The sequence below is a fragment of the Sprattus sprattus genome (genome assembly GCF_963457725.1).
Source record: "Sprattus sprattus genome assembly, chromosome: 21".
In the NCBI taxonomy this organism is placed as follows: Eukaryota; Metazoa; Chordata; class Actinopteri; order Clupeiformes; family Clupeidae; genus Sprattus; species Sprattus sprattus.
In genome coordinates, this window is record NC_137919.1 from 5,755,606 (window position 1) to 5,777,274 (window position 21,669).

The 21,669-nt window shown below is 45.5% G+C and overlaps 1 protein-coding gene across 2 annotated transcripts; it reads left to right on the forward strand.

Moving 5' to 3' along the window:
* Positions 1-210: 210 nt before the first annotated feature.
* Positions 211-19,060, forward strand: wrap53 (WD repeat containing, antisense to TP53). 2 transcript variants are annotated; one of them, XM_080860203.1, is made up of 11 exons: positions 211-376; positions 959-1,469; positions 1,603-1,822; positions 2,847-2,942; positions 3,906-4,014; positions 8,091-8,179; positions 13,205-13,428; positions 15,833-16,044; positions 16,298-16,401; positions 16,514-16,657; positions 17,209-19,060. In XM_080860203.1, exons 2-11 carry the CDS (start codon positions 1,181-1,183, stop codon positions 17,447-17,449), a joined length of 1,728 nt encoding a protein of 575 aa, XP_080716329.1. In that variant the 5' UTR covers positions 211-376; positions 959-1,180; the 3' UTR covers positions 17,450-19,060. The 2 variants fall into 2 exon arrangements, with proteins under 2 accessions (XP_080716329.1, XP_080716328.1); XM_080860202.1 differs by having other exon boundaries at positions 211-369.
* Positions 19,061-21,669: the final 2,609 nt, after the last annotated feature.

The window sequence follows — 21,669 nt, forward strand, 5'->3', positions numbered from 1 at the left end:
ATTTTTTGGAAAAAAAAAAGTAAAAATTGCATTTCATACTTTAAAAAAAAAATGAAATATAAATATATAGTTGAGTTCCGTGAGACCTGCATGTGGTTACTGAGCACATGCTGAGACGTTTAACGGACTTTTACATGGCCTGGTGACTGGAAGATCTCGCGATATTCCCTGGTAGGTACGTTGATGTAATTGTAACATGGCGGCCTCCTGTGTGCACAAATACAAAGCATGAGTTTTGTTGACTAGTTGTAAAGGGTCTTGGTGGCTGTGAAGTCTAAACATTTTGAAAGCTTAATTTCAGTCACGAAGGACCGAAGCAATTCCAGCCTCCCGCTGACACCTACGACAGACGCAAGGAAGCAACAACAGGTAGCTGGTAAGATTAACGTTAGCTAGCATAGCTTGCTAATGCAATTTTTCGACACGAATATAAACACGACTCTGACTTGCGGCTTAACATTTCTGTTACATCTGTTAATGCCTATAGATTTCAGTAGAGCTTTGAGCTGCAAGAGTTAAATGCTTACTAAACTCACTCATATTGAAGTTATTCAATTGGCAGTTAGTACGCAAATATAGCAACGGTCGTTCTGAAGTTATGGGTGTAAGAATCGCTTACTGTTTACCTGGCTATAAAGTTGCCAGCTGCTTAGCTGAAACCCCCCATAAGTCAGGTTTTCCTGGCTAACGTGTTAAGTTAAGATGCAAGCGTGTATTCAGCAGTTGACGTCTCCTAATTGGAAAGTGGAGTGGTTGGCATGTTATATTGAATTCTAGATATGGTGCCCTGCTAGTATTTTAGTATAGTATTCACCACCGTGTGAGTTTCCTAAACATAGCCTGCTAGACAGTAATAGCGTTTCCGTGGATTTTGTATTTTCTGTTCTTTATAGTGAATTTCGTGACATTTCTCTGATTTTGACCTGTCTTGTTTTCCTTCCTGGTTTGTGCCTCCCAGTGCCAGCGATCCGAGGTGCTGTGATGTCCTCAGTCTCCCGTAGACTTGGCCAACCGCACCGCCGCAGGAAACACTACCCCAGTAGCACATACCACACCAACGTTTGACTGGCACCAGGTTCGGGGAGGGGAAAATCTCATCATCAGACTCCAGGGGCAGGTGGTTTAAGCGATTGCTTTTCTAAGGGATCCCTTGAGTTGCAAGGCCAGGAGGTGAGGTGACATGTCGGCAGCCGAGCTGTGCAGTGACGGAGGTGGGGTGTCGGTGTCTGGACAGGAGGCAGAAGGGGACGGGGAGCCACCCCATGGGAATCCATTGCCATCCCAGTATGGTGCTGAGGAGAGTGAGCGGGAGGTGATGGGGCAGGAAGAGGAGGTACCCCCGGCTGCTAAACAGCAGCGATTGGATAATGACGGGATGGCTATAAATTGTGAGGTCACCTTAACGCCAGCATGCTTGCAAGAAGAAGGCGGCCTACAGACCCATGCCTCACCACTTAGCATACACACAGGTGAGAGAGTTGAGAGAGAAATACTTTTTTCTGAACAACCTGTTTTGCATGTATTGTGCTTTTCTGGATCAGCCATACGTATTAAAATGCACTGTTACAAATGCATTACAATAATTGTTCATGCTCTGTTCAGAATGTGGGCTTCCCTGTGAGCATGAGCGGGACGCCGGAGGAGAAGGGGAGGCAGGTGGAGGTGAAATAGAAGAGGCAGGTGGAGGTGAAATAGAAGTGGACTGGCAGCCGAATGGAGCAGGAGAGGAAGGGACACCGGAAGCAGTAGAGGATCATGGGAATGAGCAAAATGGTGGTGACAGTGCTGAATGTACCCCCAGAGAAGAACAACAACAACAATAGTAGGTCAAACAAACAAACAGAAATACACAAACAAACAGAAAAACACAAACAAAAAGAAATACACAAACAGGGTACGCAAGCAAAGTCACCCCACAGCCCACCTCCTTTTCAGATTAAAGAAATACAGTTTTACAGTTTGAATGATTTGTAAAAACTCATTATTTATTAGCTGATTTTGTTTTCTACCTCTTAAGTTATTGATTACAAAGGCTACTAATCATTATAAGTTATGTATAACCTAACCTCTAGTAGGGATGCACCGATCCGCTTTTTTCACCTCCGATACTGATATCTGAGGTTTAGTATCGGCCAATACCGATCCGATACCGATATTTAAAAAAAACAGCGCGAAATTATTGTAGCAAACTAAGTTTCATTGGGGGGAAAAGACTGGGATCATGAGACCTGACTTAAACATTTCTTTCCTATTTTAAAAAAAAAAGCCAAATAAACAGATATAAATGTGCTGAATTACCCATTTATTTAAAATGTTTGCATCAGTAAAACAATTGTAATCATATAAATAAAGTGTGACTGGTTTAGTCAGTGCAATTAGGGATTCAAAATACAATGTAAAACTAAATAAATAATAAAATAATAAGGGAGCTGAAATTGAGAAAACAATAGCTTCACTAGCTTGGTTGGTAGACTTTCAAAATAAATAGCATTAGAGATAGTCCCACCTGTAATTAAGCAATATGGTACGAAAGGCAGTAGGCCTTCTATATCGTCAATAATGTACTGTAGTAGGAATAGGATTCAAGTGTATATACATAAACATAAAAAAATATATATATTTAAATATGGATCGGCCCATTGTCACCGAAACCCGATCTATACATTCCTTCAATATCGATACCGATACAAATATCGGATCAGTGCATCCCTAACCTCTAGTATATCTGGTTTTCCAGTGAGCATAACAATGATATTGCTGTGGCTTGCCCTATTCCAACATGCAATGCATGCCTCAAGTATTAATGAAGTGTATTAAGGCCTGATTATGTTTCATATCGTTCGCAGCCTGGGTCTTGATTTCAGCCAGAACCCCCAAATGTTGACAGGGTCTTGGGCTGAGTACACCAACTCCCCTGAGAACTACCTCAAAGGCTGCAAGTGGTAGGTGATCAGGGGTCCCGAATGCTGCTGAAATTCTGCGTGTTTCGTGTATTTACAACTACTACCATGTGATTAGCTGTAGATATGTGAATGATAAGTGAATGTTGATCAATATATATTGTTACAGGTGTGAGGGTTATACTTGTTTGCAGGCCAAGTAAATTAATGCGATTTATTGAAATTCAGAATAGTGGTGTCATTGTATTAAATGTACATGTGTTGTACTGAATTATATTAAGTTTTTTATATAAGCAATTCAATTGACATATAAATATATGAAATGGTTAAATTATGTGCTTACTTAGGTTAAACTGAAAAGCCTAGACATCCCTGTTGCTGACAGTATGCTATTGTGTGGAGCTTAGTAGACAGCCACCATGTTGACTGTTTAAAAAACATAGAAACTCACATTCATTATTATACTCATCCTCTTAGCTCAAAGGTTTGGCTCATCAACAGCAACTAGATGTGGGGGGTCAAATCTGGACTATTTATAAGTCCCTGTTGTGGAAGACTGATCATATGGAAATTAAGCTGCTGGAGAGAATCATGGCATGGTCTTTGAACATTCTATACTAATTAGTCCTATACTATAATGTGTGCTAATTAAGGCCAAGTGCTGGCCAAATGAGGATTCAGCTGCTGTGGAGGACTATATGTAGGTGCCTCTATCCATGTGATTTTAAGGCGCACAGTGGTTGTGGTGTCCTTATGGAGATCAGTCCTGCTGCTCTAGTGTCGCCTCTGTGTCTGGTGTCTATAATGGTGGTAACGCTACCTGTGTGTGATTAGGGCACCTGATGGCTCCTGCTCTCTCTGTGTGCGTTTGGGGCACCTGGTGGTGTCCGAATGGAGGTTACTCTATCTGTGTGCGTTTAGGGCACCTGAAGGTGTCTGTAATGGAGGTAACTCTGTGTGTGATTAGGGCGCCTGATGGCTCTTGTTCTCTCTGTGTGTGTTTAGGGCACCTGATGGCTCCTGCGTGCTGTCCAACAGTGCAGACAACGTGCTGCGGGTCTACAACCTCCCTCCAGAGCTCTACAGCAACAACTGGGACCTGCTCACGGAGATGGTGAGCCTCAACACACACACACACAAACACACATGTGCACACACACACATTCGCATGTGCATATGGGAGTGTGTGTCGTATGTTCACTAGGAGTGTTTTTTAGTAGTGTAGAGGTGTAATACTAATGCAAGGTGCAGGGCCCACTAACAGAGGGGCGGAATCTTTGAGAAAGAAATGCACTCAGAAATGAGTGTTGGTTGTCAGTGGGGTGTGTCGCTGCCAAATGTGAGTCCCTGCCTGATGTGAGTCCGCATGCGCAAACACAAACGGTTCACGCATAATGTGGGTTTATTTACTGGTATATTTAATTGTGTTGTAAACGGTGACAAGCGCATTTGTTTATGTTTGAAATCCACCAAGGTTTTATGATGTTACGCTTCAAGTTTATTGAATTATTAGTTAAGCAGTGCATTAATTACTAGTAACAGTAATACAACATAGCCCCATATGTTGACGTTGAGCCTTATGCTGTTAACCGTTTACAACACAATTAAATATAACATTAAATGTAACGGTATTATGGGTTAAAACCAGCCCCATATGTTGACGGTGAGCCTTAGCTGGTCACCGTTTACAACACAATGAAATATACCAGTAAATAAACCCACATTATGCGTGAACCGTTTGTGTTTGCGCATGCGGACTCACATCAGGCAGGGACTCACATTTGGCAGCGACAGGGTGTTCTAGCAATACAAGATACAGGACCCAGGCACATACATAGTGAACCCTGCAGCTCAGTACAGGACCCAGTCATAGACCTGGTGTACCCTGCATCTTACAGGACCCAGTCACAGACCTGGTGTACCCTGCACCTTACAGGACCCAGTCACAAACATAGTGTACCCTGCACCTTACAGGACCCAGTCACAGACCTGGTGAGCCACGAACTGGATGGTTTAGTGCTATACCAGCTCAGTATTGCACCAAGAACTGCTGTGCTTAGAAGGGCTCTCTGCCTGTATTCTCTAGTGTGTTGTACTAGAGTGTAGAAGTGTCACTCCAACCCTGTGATCTACTCCAGAAGATGGCGTGTCTGCCCCTCCCACCCCTACAGACAGAACTTTTGCCCTGAGAAATTAGTGTTAGTACTCCCTAGGGTGCTTTAATTTGAGGGATGTTGTTTACGCATGTCAACGTTGTAAATCACAGTGGGAGCTTCAAGAGCTTTTGGGCAAGTTGGTTTTTGAATATGAGTTAATGTTCTGCAGTTGTTCTTAGTCATTATATAAAGACAATGTCCCATATTGTGTTTGTTGTGGAGTGGAGTGGAGGGGGCTGGGGCAAAGGCCATTGAAGTCTGTGGAGAAAATGCATTTGGATGTTGGTGGAAAAAATGTGGATGACTTTGCACCGAGGAGACTGTCTGCAAGATGGTGAACTGTAAAAATAACATATTTACTTACTGGCTGGGTTTTCACCATCTGTTATTGGGAACTGTGTTAAAACAACAGTATGCAGCAGTTTGACACTTTATGAGGAAAGTTTGCAAAAACTAGTGTTTTGGTGTTATTGTCAAAACCATTAGTATGGTATATGACCGTGTGAAGGGCTGATGAATACCCCTGTCGTTCCAACTAGCCGCCAAGGCTATGTATTATGTAGTTCTTTGGTCCGGGGCAGACCACCCCCCACAAAAGTGTCAGAAAAGTGTCCGATCGCCCCCACAAATGTCTCAGGAAACAGAGCAAGCACCACATCTGCAACTGTATTGCAAAACGACCCCAGTTAGGATGTGATTGAGCTTTTGTCAGTGCTGTTATTGGCGTTCTTAAGGTTTTCACACAGCTCACTCGTTTTAGGCCAAAGCTCCTAACTGCTGTTTTAACATTGAGAAAGTAACACGAGCAGAAAGTCTCTATTGCGCAACATGCAGAGGACGGTGGTGTACGTCTACGTAAGTGTAACGAAAACAATCAGTCTAAGTAATGTAAGTGATTTTGGCTAAACTGTTCCTAATAGCATTTCACAATGAAGCACGCATCAGGGGGTCATCATGCTTAGCACGGACACAAGTAATGGATCCAATCGCCAACAACCAAAATGGAGGAGAACAAAGACATCTCATCAGATTGATGGAGGCCCCACAGCTGTATGATCTAGATTAGGATCACTGTCTAGGTTAAACAAACCAGCAGGGTTTCATCTTCATCCTCCCATCTGTAACACACACTCTCACACACACACACACACACACACACACACATACACACACATACACACACATACACACACATACACACACATACACATACACACATACATACACACACACACATACATACACACACATATACACACATACACACACATACATACACACACACACATACACACACACACACAAACAAACAAACAAACAAACAAACAAACACACACAAAGCCTACCTTACCACCCTGGCCCTGCGTGAAGTTGGAGAGAGGGTATTAGTCCTGATGTGTGAGGATAGGTATGCAATGTAGAGGACATTTATTTTTATTCAGTGTATAGTATTTGGCATGCTGTTGTTCAGTGAATGATGTTTGAACATTTGTTTTTGTTTGTTTGTTTGTTTAGAATTTGGTTTGCTCTGCTTTCAGTGTGTAAGATTTGGTAAGCTGTTTGTTAGTGTGCGTGATTTGGTTTGTGTTGTGTCTCCTCTGTGTAGGATTTGTCATCCCCTCTCTTTGAGTGAGTAGGCTTAGGTATCCTACCTGTCATGTAAGCCTCCTCACCTAAGGCTAAGACTCAGTGCATGTCTCTCAGTGCCGCACCGTACCTAACTGTATGACCCCCCCCCACACACACACACACTATCTCCAGAGGTTTTCAGCAGAAACTGCATCTTGGTTGGCCTTTTTTTCAGAAACAGAACCAGTGTGGAAAGACCAGTGTGCAACTCCATTGTCTTTTGTTGGTTTGGCTGGTCTGGCTGAGCCGGGCGGAAGATGTGTTGATTTATCCCTCTTTCACCATGGGAGACTCCAACCAAGGGCGCAACCCCTGTGTCAAAGGCTCAGTTTGTTCAGCACAGTCCATCAATTATTATGAGAGCCCCCCCCCCTACACACACACACACACACACAACTGCAGCATTGCAACATTGGTCTTTCCATGCCAGAGGACGGTTCATTTGTCATTTATTTGTTTCATGGATTTGCGTTTGCGCGGCTATTGTGCCGAATTCTTGATTCGAGATGAAAACCCCAGCTTGTCGGTGTCAAAAACATTTTTCAGATTTCGAAAGGATGGATCGCATTAGGGGTTCGTTTATTGTATTTAATGATGGCAGTCTACAGTTTGGGTCAGACATGCATGGTTTAGTTTAATGCTTTAATGGTATTCCTTGGCTGCGGCTCTTGTTTGAGACGTTGAAATAATGGGATAATGGCACATTGATGTTATAATACGGTTTGATAGACCTGGAAAAGCTCTGCTCCATTGTTTGCCGATCTCCACGGGGATGAGTAATGTCATCCCACAAAAATGCCTCGGCAACGGGAAATGGAACCTCTGTGAACCTTTGCCCAAATTGCTATGATGTGTGTAAAAATGGCCGCTTTAAACTCCAGCCAGTTTGGTCACAGTTGTGCGTCTTATTTATGAGTTTGGCAGTTGGTCCTCTGCACTCCCCAAATCCCCCAACCACCACCCCCCCCCAACCATCCACCCCCCACCCCCCACCCCCCCCACCGCCCTCGCTCGAACTCTCATTCTGTATCACTTTCAAACTGTGCATTACTGGTTTGACGGTTAGGTTCCCTAATGCATTCTTTCAGTAAAAGTGTAATCACAAAAATATGTTTTCACGGGAGTTGGATAACATGACACAAAGAACATGTCCTCAGTCTGCATGAAGAAAGAGACTGTAGCGTACTTCTTAAGTAATTACATGTCTGACTGTCTGTTTTTTCTGTTTCTGTTTCTCTCCCTCGCTCTCTCTCCTTCACACACACACACACACTCACACACGCACACAAACTTATTTTCTCTCCTTCACACACACAAATACAAACACACACTCTCACTCTCTCTCTCACTCTCTCTCTCTCTCTCTCTCTCTCTCTATCTCTCTCTCTGATTTATTCCTCCACAGACTCCAGTGTTGCGGATGGCAGAAGGCGACACCATCTACGACTACTGCTGGTATCCTAAGATGAGCTCGCAGGACCCCGACACGTGCTTGTGAGTTTGGGCCCTGCCACACACACACACACACACACACACACACACACACACACACACACACACACACACACACACACACACACAAACCCCACCCAGCTGTTTACAAACACATACACACACACACACACACACACACACACAAACCCCACCCAGCTGTTTACACACACACACACACACACAACCCCACCCAGCTGTTTACAAACACACACACACACACACACACGCAACACCACAACCCCACCCAGCTGTTCAGTGCTATTAGTTTCCTCGCAGGCTCCAGATCAGACCTCCTGTTGTTGAACGAAACAGGCTCGTGGCAGGAGCGAGAGCGTTCATGCGGTTTGCTTTGACCTTGTCTGTTGCCCGATTAGACATATTATTTTCTTTTTCTTTTTGTGAGAGAGCGGATCAACACCAGTGGTCCTCCCTCTTGATGTGCAGTGAGGAGAGTGGGAAGGGAGGTGTGTGTGTGTGTGTGTGTGTGTGTGGGGGGGGGGGGGGGGGGGGGGGGTCAGCCCCTCAGTCGCCATGGGAGAGTGGGATGGTGACCCCATCACTGACCCCTCTCTTTTTCTCTCTGACTCTGAGAGAGAGAGAGAGAGAAAGCAAGGGATCAAAGAGAGAGAGGAGAGGAGAAAAGAAGAAGAGAATGGAGGGCAAGGGGAAGAAGGAGAGCAGTAGAGTAGAGGCTGTCCTCCTCCTGCTGCTGCTGGTTCTGTGTCAGACACTGCAGACTCTCCCCCAGAGAGCCTCTGCTCTCTCCACTGTGTGTGTGTGTGTGTGTGTGTGTGTGTGTGTGTGTGTGTGTGTGTGTGTGTGTGTGTGAGCCTCTGCTCTCTCCACAGAAATCGTGTGTGTGTGTGTGTGTGTGTGTGTGTGTGTGGTAGGAATCCTCTGACCCAAGTGCCCCGAGCTGGAGGTTAAGTGTGTGTGTGTGAGTGTGTGTGTCGAGGGCACTTCCCCTCCGCTGGGAGCTGTTTGTAATGCAGAGGCTCAGCCTCAGCTGACCGTGTGTTTGTGAGAGAGAGATGTGTGAAACTAACGTTTTAAGGAAACTAACTGCGAAGAAGCATCCAAACGGTGAGACTCAATGTGTGTGTGTTGACCCTCAGGGTGGAGAGTGCTGTGTGTGTGTGACACGTGTGTTTAGAGAAATAATGTCCATCCCCTTCCAAAGCCACAGTTTATCGGCCAGAGATCTTGAGTGGAAACCGTGTGTACCAAGTATTTGTCCTCCTTTTAAGGCTGAGGATGATGACAAGGTGAGGTAGAGTGCACAATGTGGCGACGATATGCATAAAACCAGGTTTCTATTTTTGAGCCGGGTCTCAGAAGTTGTCCCTCTTGATCTTTCTGAAATCTAATCATCATCATCATTGATTGATTGATTGGATTTGTTTCACGCTCCGCGCTAGAGATGGCAAGCCGATTGCTAAACGATTTGGACTGAAGAAGATGGCTTGAAGACGAAGGCTTGTTGCCCATTGCGTGTGTTATTTTTGTTATATTACCAGACACTTGGGAAGCAGGGTCTCTTCCCTATGGAGATGGAAAGACCTGATGAGGGGAAGAGAACGGGAAGAGAGAGAGATGAAGGGAAAGACAGACACGGAAGGAGGTGGAAGAAGTAAACGATTTGTGTTGAAAAGGAAGAGTGGAGCGATAGGGAGGGAAGGGAGGAGGAGAACGATGGAGAGAAGTAGCAGATTTATGGGGAAGGTGAAGAAGAGAGAGAGGGAGGAGTGGAGGGGAGGAAAGGAGGGTAGCCATATAGAGAGAGCGAGGGAATAAGGGAGGAATGGACAGAGAAGTAACCGATTTATGTTGAGGGGAAAAGGAGAAAAATAGGGAGGGAGGGGAGTGATGAGGGAGAGGAGGAGGAGAGCGATGGAGCTGAGGTTGTGGGGTCACGAATGAAACCATAAACAACACGAGGAGCTGATTATCTGGGGAATGTGTGTGTGTGTGTGTGTGCGTGTTAGTGTAGAGGGAAGGCCTGGACCACAGCTCAGAGCCTGTTGGCCAGGACTGGACTGGACTGGACTGGACTAGACCGCCTGTTCAACACACTCTGCCAGCAACAACACCATCTCTCCAGCAGTGTAACCCAAAGTGCTCTCAACCCACAATATACCGCACAGTCACAGCACACTCACAGACAGACTTGTATTCAGGCATACATACATACATATACATACACACACACACACACACACACACACACTAGTTTTCACACTCACACTACACTACTCAGACACACGCACACTTAGATATTCTCAGACAAATACACATCAGTACTTATTGGGGACAGGGGAAAATCATTGTTGCTAACGTGAAAGTTTCTGCATCAATGCAGGAAAATTAAATAACTTTTAATTTAATTGTCCTTAGTAAAAGTTTAAGGCCTACCTGTGTCCCAGTTGAACTGGGGATTTGCCAGATTAAGGATAATGTACTTACTACACTTTACATGTGTAGAATCATCTGTAGAAAATTACTGTAGAAACATTACATTGTAAAGCCATTTGCAGTTGCGTGTATAGCGTTCTAACTCCAATACTGGGACGAATTTGATCGTTAATTGTCCTTGGTAAAGGTTTGGTCCCAAAAAGATTTTAAAAAAAATAGGGCCCAGGAGGAAAAATCTCCACGTTTCCCTTTAATGCTAGATTTCTGCCACTTTCTGCGATGTCAGATACATGTCAAATCCACAGTTCTTGGATGTACCACAGATAGGCATACATATGGATTTCTGTTTATTGCCTTGTGATTAGGATAATCATGTTTGCCTCACCAGCTCTGGCTGTGTTTGTCATGTTCTTGTTTTATAGTACAGTAACTTAATGATCATGTAGGCCTAATTTGTTAGCCCTAATGTGAAAACTTTCTTTTTTTTATAGAAAGTGTATTTAAAATGCAGTAGGCTTCAAAATATGTAGTATTTAAACATGGGCGTACTGCTGGGTAAACTTGTTTGAAAAAAGACAAGTGTCTTGTGAATGCGACTCTCTTAATTTTTTTTAAACAGCTGTTTAATAAAAAATGTACAGGGAAAATAGAGTTCAAATCTGAGTGCTTGTATTTATAAGAAACACGAAGGCCAATATGCGCCATCATTTATTGAGAACAGTTTTATCGTCAAATAGTTTCTCTTTGAATCATAACGACGCATGAGGCCAGTGGAGATTCACTGATACAGATACATTTTCAGACTGGGCACACATTCACACACTCACTGGCTCTCATATGTACAGCCACTCACACACACACACACACGCGCACACACACACACACACACACACACACACACACACACACACACACACACACACACACACAGTCTCTCATTCACAGCCACACACACACACACACACTCACAGGCTCTCATATTCACAGCCACACACACACAAACACTCTAGGGTAAGGAGACGGAGGCAGTGCTGGAAGGATTTGAATTCTTGAAAGCAGCTTCTTGGTGTACCAGTCGTGATCAAAATGCAATTAGCCACTGACTGATTGATCACAGGAAAAGGCCAGAGCATCTGTTAATGTGTTTCTGTCTTTTTTCCCTGCTCTCTTTTGTCGGCTGTCAAGCAGTGAATACTCTCCCCGCGGAGAGCGAGGAATAGCTCCTCGCCGCCGGGAAGCATCCGTGGCAAAGCATTGTGCTGCACGGCGTGGGTTTGGGAACGGGTCCAGGCCGACTGTGAGGTCTAGGGTTCTTCTTAATTGGGTTTCTTCAAAAGCAAGAATAAAGCGACGGGCCCGAGCGGGGATGCTCATCTCCTTTTTTCTTTTTTCTTTTTCTTTCTCCACGGCTCGTCTTATTTTCTTTTCTTTTTTTTGTTATTGTTTTATTTTTTCTCCCGAAATCAAACCGTTAATTAAACCCAGCGCTCGCTTTCGGGTTCACTCTGCCCACCGTCGGAGAAACAATTAGCTTCTCCCAGGCATATCTGATCTGCTTAGTCACACTGAAAACACACAGGTCACGTCTCTCTCTCTTTCTTTCTTTCTCTCTCCCTCTCTCTCTCTCCATCCCTCTCTTTTCCTCTCTCTCTCTCTCTCTCTCTGTTTCTCTCTCTCTCTCGCTCTGTTTCTGATGATTGGAGTGTTTACATGTAGTGTGAAATTAGTACAGGAAGTAAAAGGCACCAGAGGGGCCATGTTCATTTTGAAGATTTTCTTCCTCCACGACGACGACCTCTCCATGACCTTCTGGAGGCTTCATGAGGCTCTTCACCATGTGTGTGTACTAATGTAGGAGATGGAGGCTCTTCCCCATGTGTGTGTACTAATGTAGGAGATGGAGGCTCTTCACCATGTGTGTGTACTAATTGAGGAGATGGAGGCTCTTCACCATGTGTGTGTACTAATTGAGGAGATGGAGGCTCTTCACCATGTGTGTGTGTACTAATAGAGGAGATGTAGGCTCTTCACCATGTGTGTGTACTAATTGAGGAGATGGAGGCTCTTCACCATGTGTGTGTACTAATGTAGGAGATGGAGGCTCTTCACCATGTGTGTGTACTAATGTAGGAGATGGAGGCTCTTCACCATGTGTGTGTACTAATTGAGATGGAGGCTCTTCACCATGTGTGTGTACTAATGTAGGAGATGGAGGCTCTTCACCATGTGTGTGTACTAATTGAGATGGAGGCTCTTCCCCATGTGTGTGTACTAATGTAGGAGATGGAGGCTCTTCACCATGTGTGTGTACTAATTGAGATGGAGGCTCTTCACCATGTGTGTGTACTAATGTAGGAGATGGAGGCTCTTCACCATGTGTGTGTACTAATTGAGATGGAGGCTCTTCACCATGTGTGTGTACTAATGTAGGAGATGGAGGCTCTTCCCCATGTGTGTGTACTAATGGAGGAGATGGAGGCTGATGCCTGATAGTATAATACTGCCCTTTTTCTGTCCTTTTTTTTCATAAACTCAATCTCTTTCTTTTTTCTTTGTTTCGTACTTATCTTTTTCCTGTCATTAATTGCGCCCCCACCCCCCAATCTCTCTCAGCATCGCCAGCAGTAGTCGCGACAACCCGGTGCACATTTGGGACGCCTTCCACGGTGACCTCCGCGCGACCTTCAGGCCATACAACCACCTGGATGAGCTGACGGCCGCCCACTCGCTCTGCTTCACCCCCGACGGCGACCAGCTCTACTGCGGCTTTGACAAGATGGTGCGCATCTTCTATACCGACCGGCCTGGCCGCGACTGCGAGGAGAGACCCACCAACGGTACACAGCCAACCTGCATTACATGGCATTATGATTATATTGATGTAGACGCCGTTCACAGCTAACGCTAAGTTCTACATTAGTTTAGCTTGTATCATGTTGCGCGGATACCTTAAAACAGAAACGGCAACACTTGTTTAAAGCAACGTTATGCAGGTTTTTGCAGTTCTATAAGGTATGTTTTTTGCGACAACATTGTGTCCACAACATCTTCAAGGTTACTTTCTCATGTGAAGGAAGGATGGAGAGAATCACAGCTAGCATTCTAGCTGCCCAGGCTATTCACTGTGTAGCTTTCTGTTCGGGGGATCCTGTGAAAATTTAAGAACTTTTTACAGTGGGATTTCTGTGACTGCAGAGGAATAGAGAAATGTAATGTTAAACTAATGCGAAGGCTGTTGATTGTGTTGGGTATGTTGGGTGACCTGTCCAACTCCCTTAACCTGCGTATCTGACTGTGCTTCCAAGTGTGCGTTGCAGAGTTTGTTTTTGTTAAATATGGAGGCCTTGAGGCGCACAGCCCTTGTACTTTCTATCTGTCTTTTCTTGCATTGTTAAGCAGTACAAGCTGTGCATTGAGTGAGTTCTGGTAGGGAGACAGGCACGTAGGACATCCAATAATATCATCCAGGATGAATAAAATAGTTGAACAGACTTTTTACAGTCCTGTGTCTGCCACAGATGACTGATTTAAAAAAAAAAAAAGAAATCTTATTGTTCTCAGACTATTTCATTTATTCATTACCATCAAAATATAAAGAGGATTTCAAGAAAGCAATGCAACAGAATTCAACAAAAAAATGCTTCTGAAATAACAACCATTCCCTGCCCTGCCCTTTAAACCCTTGTTGTTTAAACTTTGTTGTTGTTTACTTTAAACCCTCTGTGAGCAACTTCAGAATCAGACACCCTTGAAACAACCTCTTTGCACAAACCTAGACCTTAACCAGCCTGTCTAGAGCCTGTCTGTGAAACGGAAAACATGGTGATGTAGGCAGTCAACTGGCTGGTCCAGTTAGACTGAGCAGTTTTCTCTGCGGGGCTCAAGTTGTCTTGGGGGATGGGAGGCTGTGTTGTCGCTAGCTTCAAACTCAATTTGCTGAAACACAAATCATGTGATGGGCAAACGCGCTCAGCCGGCGAAGGTCAGACCGGTGATTAGTACCGCCCTAGAACTGGATTACGACTCAATTATGAGCCGTGTGTGTCGACGAAAGGCTTGGGCTCTTTTCTCTGAAGTGACTTGACTGGCCGAGCACTCCCAGCATGTTTTATAAATAACCAAGTTAAACTGCGCTTCATTAATACGAGACACAACAAACACAAAGATCACTGACCGGGTTTGTGTGTGTTCACTGAGGCGTGTAATCAGTATACGATAAACAGACACACACTAACACACTCACTCTTAAACACACACACACACAGACACACACACACACAGTTGTTTTAGGTCTGAGCTTAAAGAAAAACTCACACACAGGCTTTCCAAAAGTTTTGTGGCAGAGTGGAGTTACTATGCTGGGTCTTAAAAACAAAATGGTAGGCCTCATTAGTAATGAGTTCTTTGGGGACAGCAGCCTCACCGGCCCATTAACGATTGATTGTATAAATGATTTAGCATGGTTAGTAATATGGCATAGCTTCAGGGAAGGCCCCCCTCCTGGTTTTACAAGCTCCCATAATACATTTTAATGCATTGACTAGCACGTTGTAAATGTTACTATGTTCGATTGTACTTTGGGGATCTTGTAAAGTCACTGCATGGCCAAATTCTTTTTCTCATTTTAAATAGCTGTATTAAGTCTTGGTCTGTCATCCATGTGCTTGTAGATGTTTACCCCTTTTCATTTCTTCTAGAACCTTCCATGCACTGACTTCTAGATCATTCCTTGCCCTCTCTTAGCAGGCTTCTAGAACATTCCTTGCCCTCTCTTAGCAGGCTTCTAGAACATTCCTTGCTGTTTTTTAGCAGGCTTCTAGAATCTTCCTAGCTTTTTCTTGCTCTATGTCCACACTAAGGTGGATAAAAATGAAACGGCAGATTTGATGTCAAACCTTTCTTGGTCCACACTATTGTTTTCTGACCGTTTTCTAAATGTTCTACGCCCACACCAAAACTCTGCAGAAGTGCTTGTTGTTGTTGGTGGTGTGATTCATGAACCTCTGAGAGTGTTTTTTCGAAAAAGGGCCGTGTTCGTTGGCGGAAAAAGGGTTAAACGGAGAAATAATCTAATTTGAAAATAAGCGTTTTCAAATTCACCTGCTTTGATTTGTACTGGGACTCCGTAGTCTTCTACAATTCACATGGTGACGAGTGTCTTGTGTTCGTGTCTTTTGTGTGCCCAAGGTGAATTCATGTGGTGACGACTGTCTTGTGCGTGTTTCATTGGTGTGCCCACAGTGAAGAGGCAGGGACAGGGTGGCATCATCTCCTGCATGGCGTTCAGCCCATGCAAGTCCCTGTACGCGTGCGGCTCGTACTCGCGCAGCGTGGGCGTTTACGCATGCAAGAATGGCGAACTGCTTGCACTGCTGCCCTCTCGCCACCGGGGGGGGATCACACACCTGCTCTTTGCTCCCAACGGACACCACCTCTACACGGGGGGCCGCAAGGTAAAGACAGAGACACACACACACAATTTCACACTGGCAGTTTCAGTGTAACACACAATTATCATGTGCACACAATATATTTACACATACATATGCTAAACACACAAAAACACATGCTAATACATATATGAAGCCTGAGATGCACACAAAGATTGCCTAGGGGTGTTTGCATTCACAAGTGTGTGTGTGTGTGTGTGTGTGTGTGTGTGTGTGTGTGTGTGTGTGTGTGTGTGTGTGTGTGTGTGTGTGTTAGGACAAGGAGATCCTTTGCTGGGACCTGAGAGACCCAGGCCAGGTTCTGTTCTCTGTCAACAGGAGTGTAAACACCAACCAGCGTATCTACTTCGACCTGGATCCGTAAGGACCGCCAAACACACACACACACTCATAGACCTGAGACATGAATATCCTTCACCCGTGGTTACGTTCAGTATTATTTCAACAAGTGTCTGTGTGTCTGTGTGTGTAGATCGGGCAGGTATTTGCTGAGTGGCGACACTGATGGAATGGTGTCAGTGTGGGATACTCTCACAGCGCCCACAGATGGCCAGGAGGAGGTACTGCAGCCTCAGCTCCAGTTCCAGGTCCACAGGGACTGTGCCAACGGCATGAGGTAGGCTTGTACACGACACACACACACACACACGTCTCACACACACACACACACACACACACACACACACACACACACACTGCCCTACACTAGAACATGCTGCACATTCACACCATCTTAGTGTGTAGTTATAGTTTGTAGTTCTACAACCTACACACTTCACATCCATCACATTACATTGACAGGCCCCATGTATTCTCAAATAATTTGTAGACAACCAGGCAACTACGACAACCAGGTTGTTTATTCCAGCTTTGTCTTTATTTATGTCACTCTCCTCTTTCTTTCTTTCTTTTTCTCTCTCTCTCTCTCTCTCTCTCTCTCTCCCTCTTTTTCTCTCTCTCCCTCTCTTTCTCTCTCTCTCTCTCTCTCCCTCTCTCCCTCTTTTTCTCTCTCTCTCTCCCTCTCTCTCTCTCTCTCTCCTTCTCTCTCTCTCTCTCTCTCTCTCTCTCTGTCCCTCTCTCTCTCCCTCTCCCTCTTTTTCTCTCTCTCCCTCTTTTTCTCTCTCTCCCTCTCTTTCTCTCTGTCCCTCTCTCTCTCTCTCTCTCTAGTGTCCATCCCTTCATGCCCCTGTTGGTGACGTCCAGCGGGCAGCGCCACTTCAAGTGGCCCGGGCACGGCGAGAGCGACTCGGGCTCCGACTCAGACGAGGACAGCGCCATGATGTCATCAGACGGCGCCGCCCTCCCGCAGGACAACGCCCTCACCATCTGGTGGGCCGGCCCACTGGGCTCCGTGGCCGAGGGGGGAAACGGGGCTGAACCAACCAGCGAGGGACAACTGACAGCCTAGTCCCCCCTCCCCCCCCCCCTCACCCGCCTCCAATGGACTTAACCAAATGTCTCCACTGCCGTTTGCAAACTCTGCTTGTGTCAAGTGAGGTGTACTTACTCTTAAAATCACAAAAAGTCATCCTGCCAAATCGTTCCCCCTTCTTTGTAGGTGTAGGGGTGGTTACATTTGATGTGAACTTAGTTGATTAAACTAAAATTTAGTTTGTCTTTTTTTTTTATTACTTATGAGAAAAGTTTCCATCAACATGCAGAATAGCCTATTGAAAGGGTGTCTTTCAGAGGAGTCGTCTCCTTGAGAGGAATCCTTTTGTGATGGTTCTGAAAAGGCAGACGTGTGGAAGAGAGATGGTCTGGAGGGTCGAGGCAGATGAGAAGCCTTGAGTTGCGCTGAATAGAGAGAACATTCTAGAGCACGAGCTCCTTCACACAAATGAACTTCAATCATGCTTAGAAAAGGGAGATGTGATCCAATGCCAGTTGTGTAAAGAAGGGGGGGGGGGGGAGGGGACATGTTTAAGTGTTATAAAAGCCTGTCATAGACTGTCTGCGTAAACTTTACTTTCAGGGTAACACAGGCGTTTGTGATCAATATTATTGACTTTGAAGCATATTTCTGGTCTTAGGCAGCGTATAATTACTAGTTAACGTGTTGGTATTAGTAGGCTGTTGGACCTGCTCACATATCTCCCTGGTCTGTCACAGCACAGCATAAAGTCACTGTTCAAATACAACACAGAAGAATAATAGGTTTTGAACCCTTCGTGCAGTTTATAACTAAAATGCGTCAACCAACTACCCTGACCGAAGGTTTCTGTGTGGGTTACCTGTAGCTGTATGAGAGTATTATCTTCATGCTATGCGAAGGTTCAGCCAGCTCGCAGGTTTGTCATCTGCCAAACTTCTCAGGAATGGATGGAGACAGATGCAAGAGTCCCAATCCATCTGTCTAATCCTCTCTCCCTCCCGGTCCTCTGTCGTGACCGCTCACCACAGAGTCTTCAGACTGTGCTGTCCTCTGTTGTGAGTTCTTACCAGAGTCGTTAGATTGTACTTTACTGTATTTTCAGTCACTAGTTAAGTGCCATGCCGTTGCAGTGTACTTTTGAAGATTGGTCGCTGTCTCTACAAGCTTCAGAAGCGTGTTAGGTATTGTGGTTAGTGCCAAGGTGAGTGTGTGTGTGTGTGTGTGAGTGTGTGTGTGTGTGTGTGTGTGTGTGAGAGTGAGTGAAGCTACTTGCTCTGTCTCTGGGCTTTATATTGCCTTTCAACCACTGAACACACCCAGTGGTCTGTGATCATTTTATGGATGTGTAAGAGTATATTAACCCATCTTTGCAATTTTTTTGTTGTTTATTTTTGCTGTTGGGTTTGTTTTATTTTTCTAAGAAACAGTGAAAAGATGTGCAGACGGATCAGTGGCCTGTGTGATGAGGTTTGTACATCTGGTTTATTTTTTAGTCTTGAAATGTTTTAGAAAGACATTATTTGTGTAGCGCCATTCCTTTGTGCGTCGAGGTCATAGTTCAGGAGCAGACAGCTTTTGAAGAGGAACACCTGAAACGATGACCCTCATGGTCAACTCAACAAGAATAAAAAGACTTACTCAACCGCTCTGCTTCTGATTAGTTTTCCTTGTTTCCTTTCATCATTGTACCTTGGACATTTTACGCATCTGTCTTCTTTTTTCTTCATCATAAGCCTTTTGTTTGCTTGTTCAAAGAAGCCTGATTATTACAGAACAAGCACAAATTATACAGTGTGCACTGGAATAAGCATTCAGTCCAAAACTTAAGAAAAATAAAAAACTGACCTCGAATAATGACCCCAGCTTGCCATTTATTTTCCCCCTCTCTCTCAACATGGCCTCCACTCACTCAGTGCATTGTGAACTTCCTCTGACTGCAGGTTATAATTGTATTGAGAGCTCGAGAGCTGGCTGAATTGTGTGTTGTACTCAGTTGCTAGGCAACCGTCTTGAGCGAGCGAGAGAGAGAGAGGTGAAGGAAAGAAAGGAAGGAAGGGGAGGCCTACAGACAGCTAAAGTGAGCGCAGGAGGGGAAGGGGAGAAAGAGAGAGAGAGAGATGTCTGTTAACCCAACCTGCTGGTGTGCTCTACCTCAGGCGGGGAGCGAAGCGCGGTCGGGTCGCCTGGCCTGCCCCAGCAGGGAGGAGGTTCCCTGGGCAGCATGTCTAGGCACTCACCCCTAGAGGGGATGCTGAGCTGAACCATGCTGTCTACACAGAGAGCCCTGCACTCCCACATTTTAGACAAGGTCTTAGACATTTTAGAGTGTCCAACCAGCTGTCTCACTGTGGCTGTCCAACCAGCTGTCCCCTCTTCTCTCACTGTGACTGTCCAATCCGCTGTCTCCTCGTCTCTCACTGTGACTGTCCAATCCGCTGTCCCCGCTGTCTCTCACTGTGACTGTCCAATCCGCTGTCTCCTCATCTCTCACTGTGACTGTCCAATCCGCTGTCCCCGCTGTCTCTCACTGTGACTGTCCAATCCGCTGTCCCCGCTGTCTCTCACTGTGACTGTCCAATCCGCTGTCTCCTCGTCTCTCACTGTGACTGTCCATTCCGCTGTCTCCTTACTGTGACTGTCCAATCTGCTGTCTCCTCCTCTCTCACTGTGACTGTCCAATCCGCTGTCTCCTCATCTCTCACTGTGACTGTCCAATCCGCTGTCTCCTCATCTCTCACTGTGACTGTCCAATCCGCTGTCCCCTCTTCTCTCACTGTGACTGTCCAATCCGCTGTCTCCTCATCTCTCACTGTGACTGTCCAATCCGCTGTCCCCGCTGTCTCTCACTGTGACTGTCCAATCCGCTGTCCCCGCTGTCTCTCACTGTGACTGTCCAATCCGCTGTCTCCTCGTCTCTCACTGTGACTGTCCATTCCGCTGTCTCCTTACTGTGACTGTCCAATCTGCTGTCTCCTCCTCTCTCACTGTGACTGTCCAATCCGCTGTCTCCTCATCTCTCACTGTGACTGTCCAATCCGCTGTCTCCTCATCTCTCACTGTGACTGTCCATTCCGCTGTCTCCTTACTGTGACTGTCCAATCTGCTGTCTCCTCCTCTCTCACTGTGACTGTCCAATCTGCTGTCTCCTTACTGTGACTGTCCAATCCGCTGTCTCCTCCTCTCTCACTGTGACTGTCCAATCCGCTGTCTCCTCGTCTCTACTAATACTTAATTTACATTGAATAGTCTACAAGTAGTCACAAGTATCTGAAAAACCTAGTGTCCTTTTTCATGACGGAGTTGTACTAAGGTAGTAATTAAATGTCTCAAAATGTCCTCCCACAACTGCTGCTGTTAGCACTGTGAGTGCAGTGAGTGAACTGCAGGCGCCAGTAGGAGACCTTAGCGGGGGTTGGCGAGAGCCAACACGAGCCAAACACATTGGAGTGACAGTCCAAAGGATTGCCAAAAAAAAGCTTGCTTTGATGAAGCCCCTGAATCCGTTTCAAACTGTTACACGTTGAGCATCTCCCTATCTGATACCCCCCCACACACAAATACACACTGACTCACATGCACACACAGTGATCATCTTCCTATCTGATACACGGACATATTCTCAGCCACACACACACACAGTGACCTGATACACACACATGTACACTGACTCACATGCACACACACACACACACACACAGTGATCAGCTCCCTATCTGATACGCACACACACGGACATACTCTCCCCGCCCCGCCCCGCACAAACACACATACACACACACACACACACTCGTTCACTCAATCTCTTACTCACACACTTGCTCTCTAACTCCCTGATGGAGGCCTTCAAAAGCCTCTCTCATCTAACTGACCGGGACTGCCCGCTGTGATGCCACCCAGCGGGGGGTTTGTGCCAACCCCTGTGTCAATCATAAAGCAACCGCTCTCCCAGTGGCTCTTTAATTACTACCACCACCCCTCCCGCACACACACACACACACACACACACACTCTGAGCTCCAGAGTGACCATTAACTCTTCTGAGGAGATGTGTGTGTGTGTGTGTGTGTTTCCTTTTTACGAGGAGAGATTGAGACTGGTGTGTGTGTGTGTGTTGACACACTGACGATGGCATAAGGCCGAAACGCGTCTGTACGAAAATAAACTGGTCTTATTTCTAAAGAGAAAAGCTTGAGAGTGCGGTTTTTATTCTACTAATAGTTAACATTCTTTTACTCGCACCCGAAAACGCATTT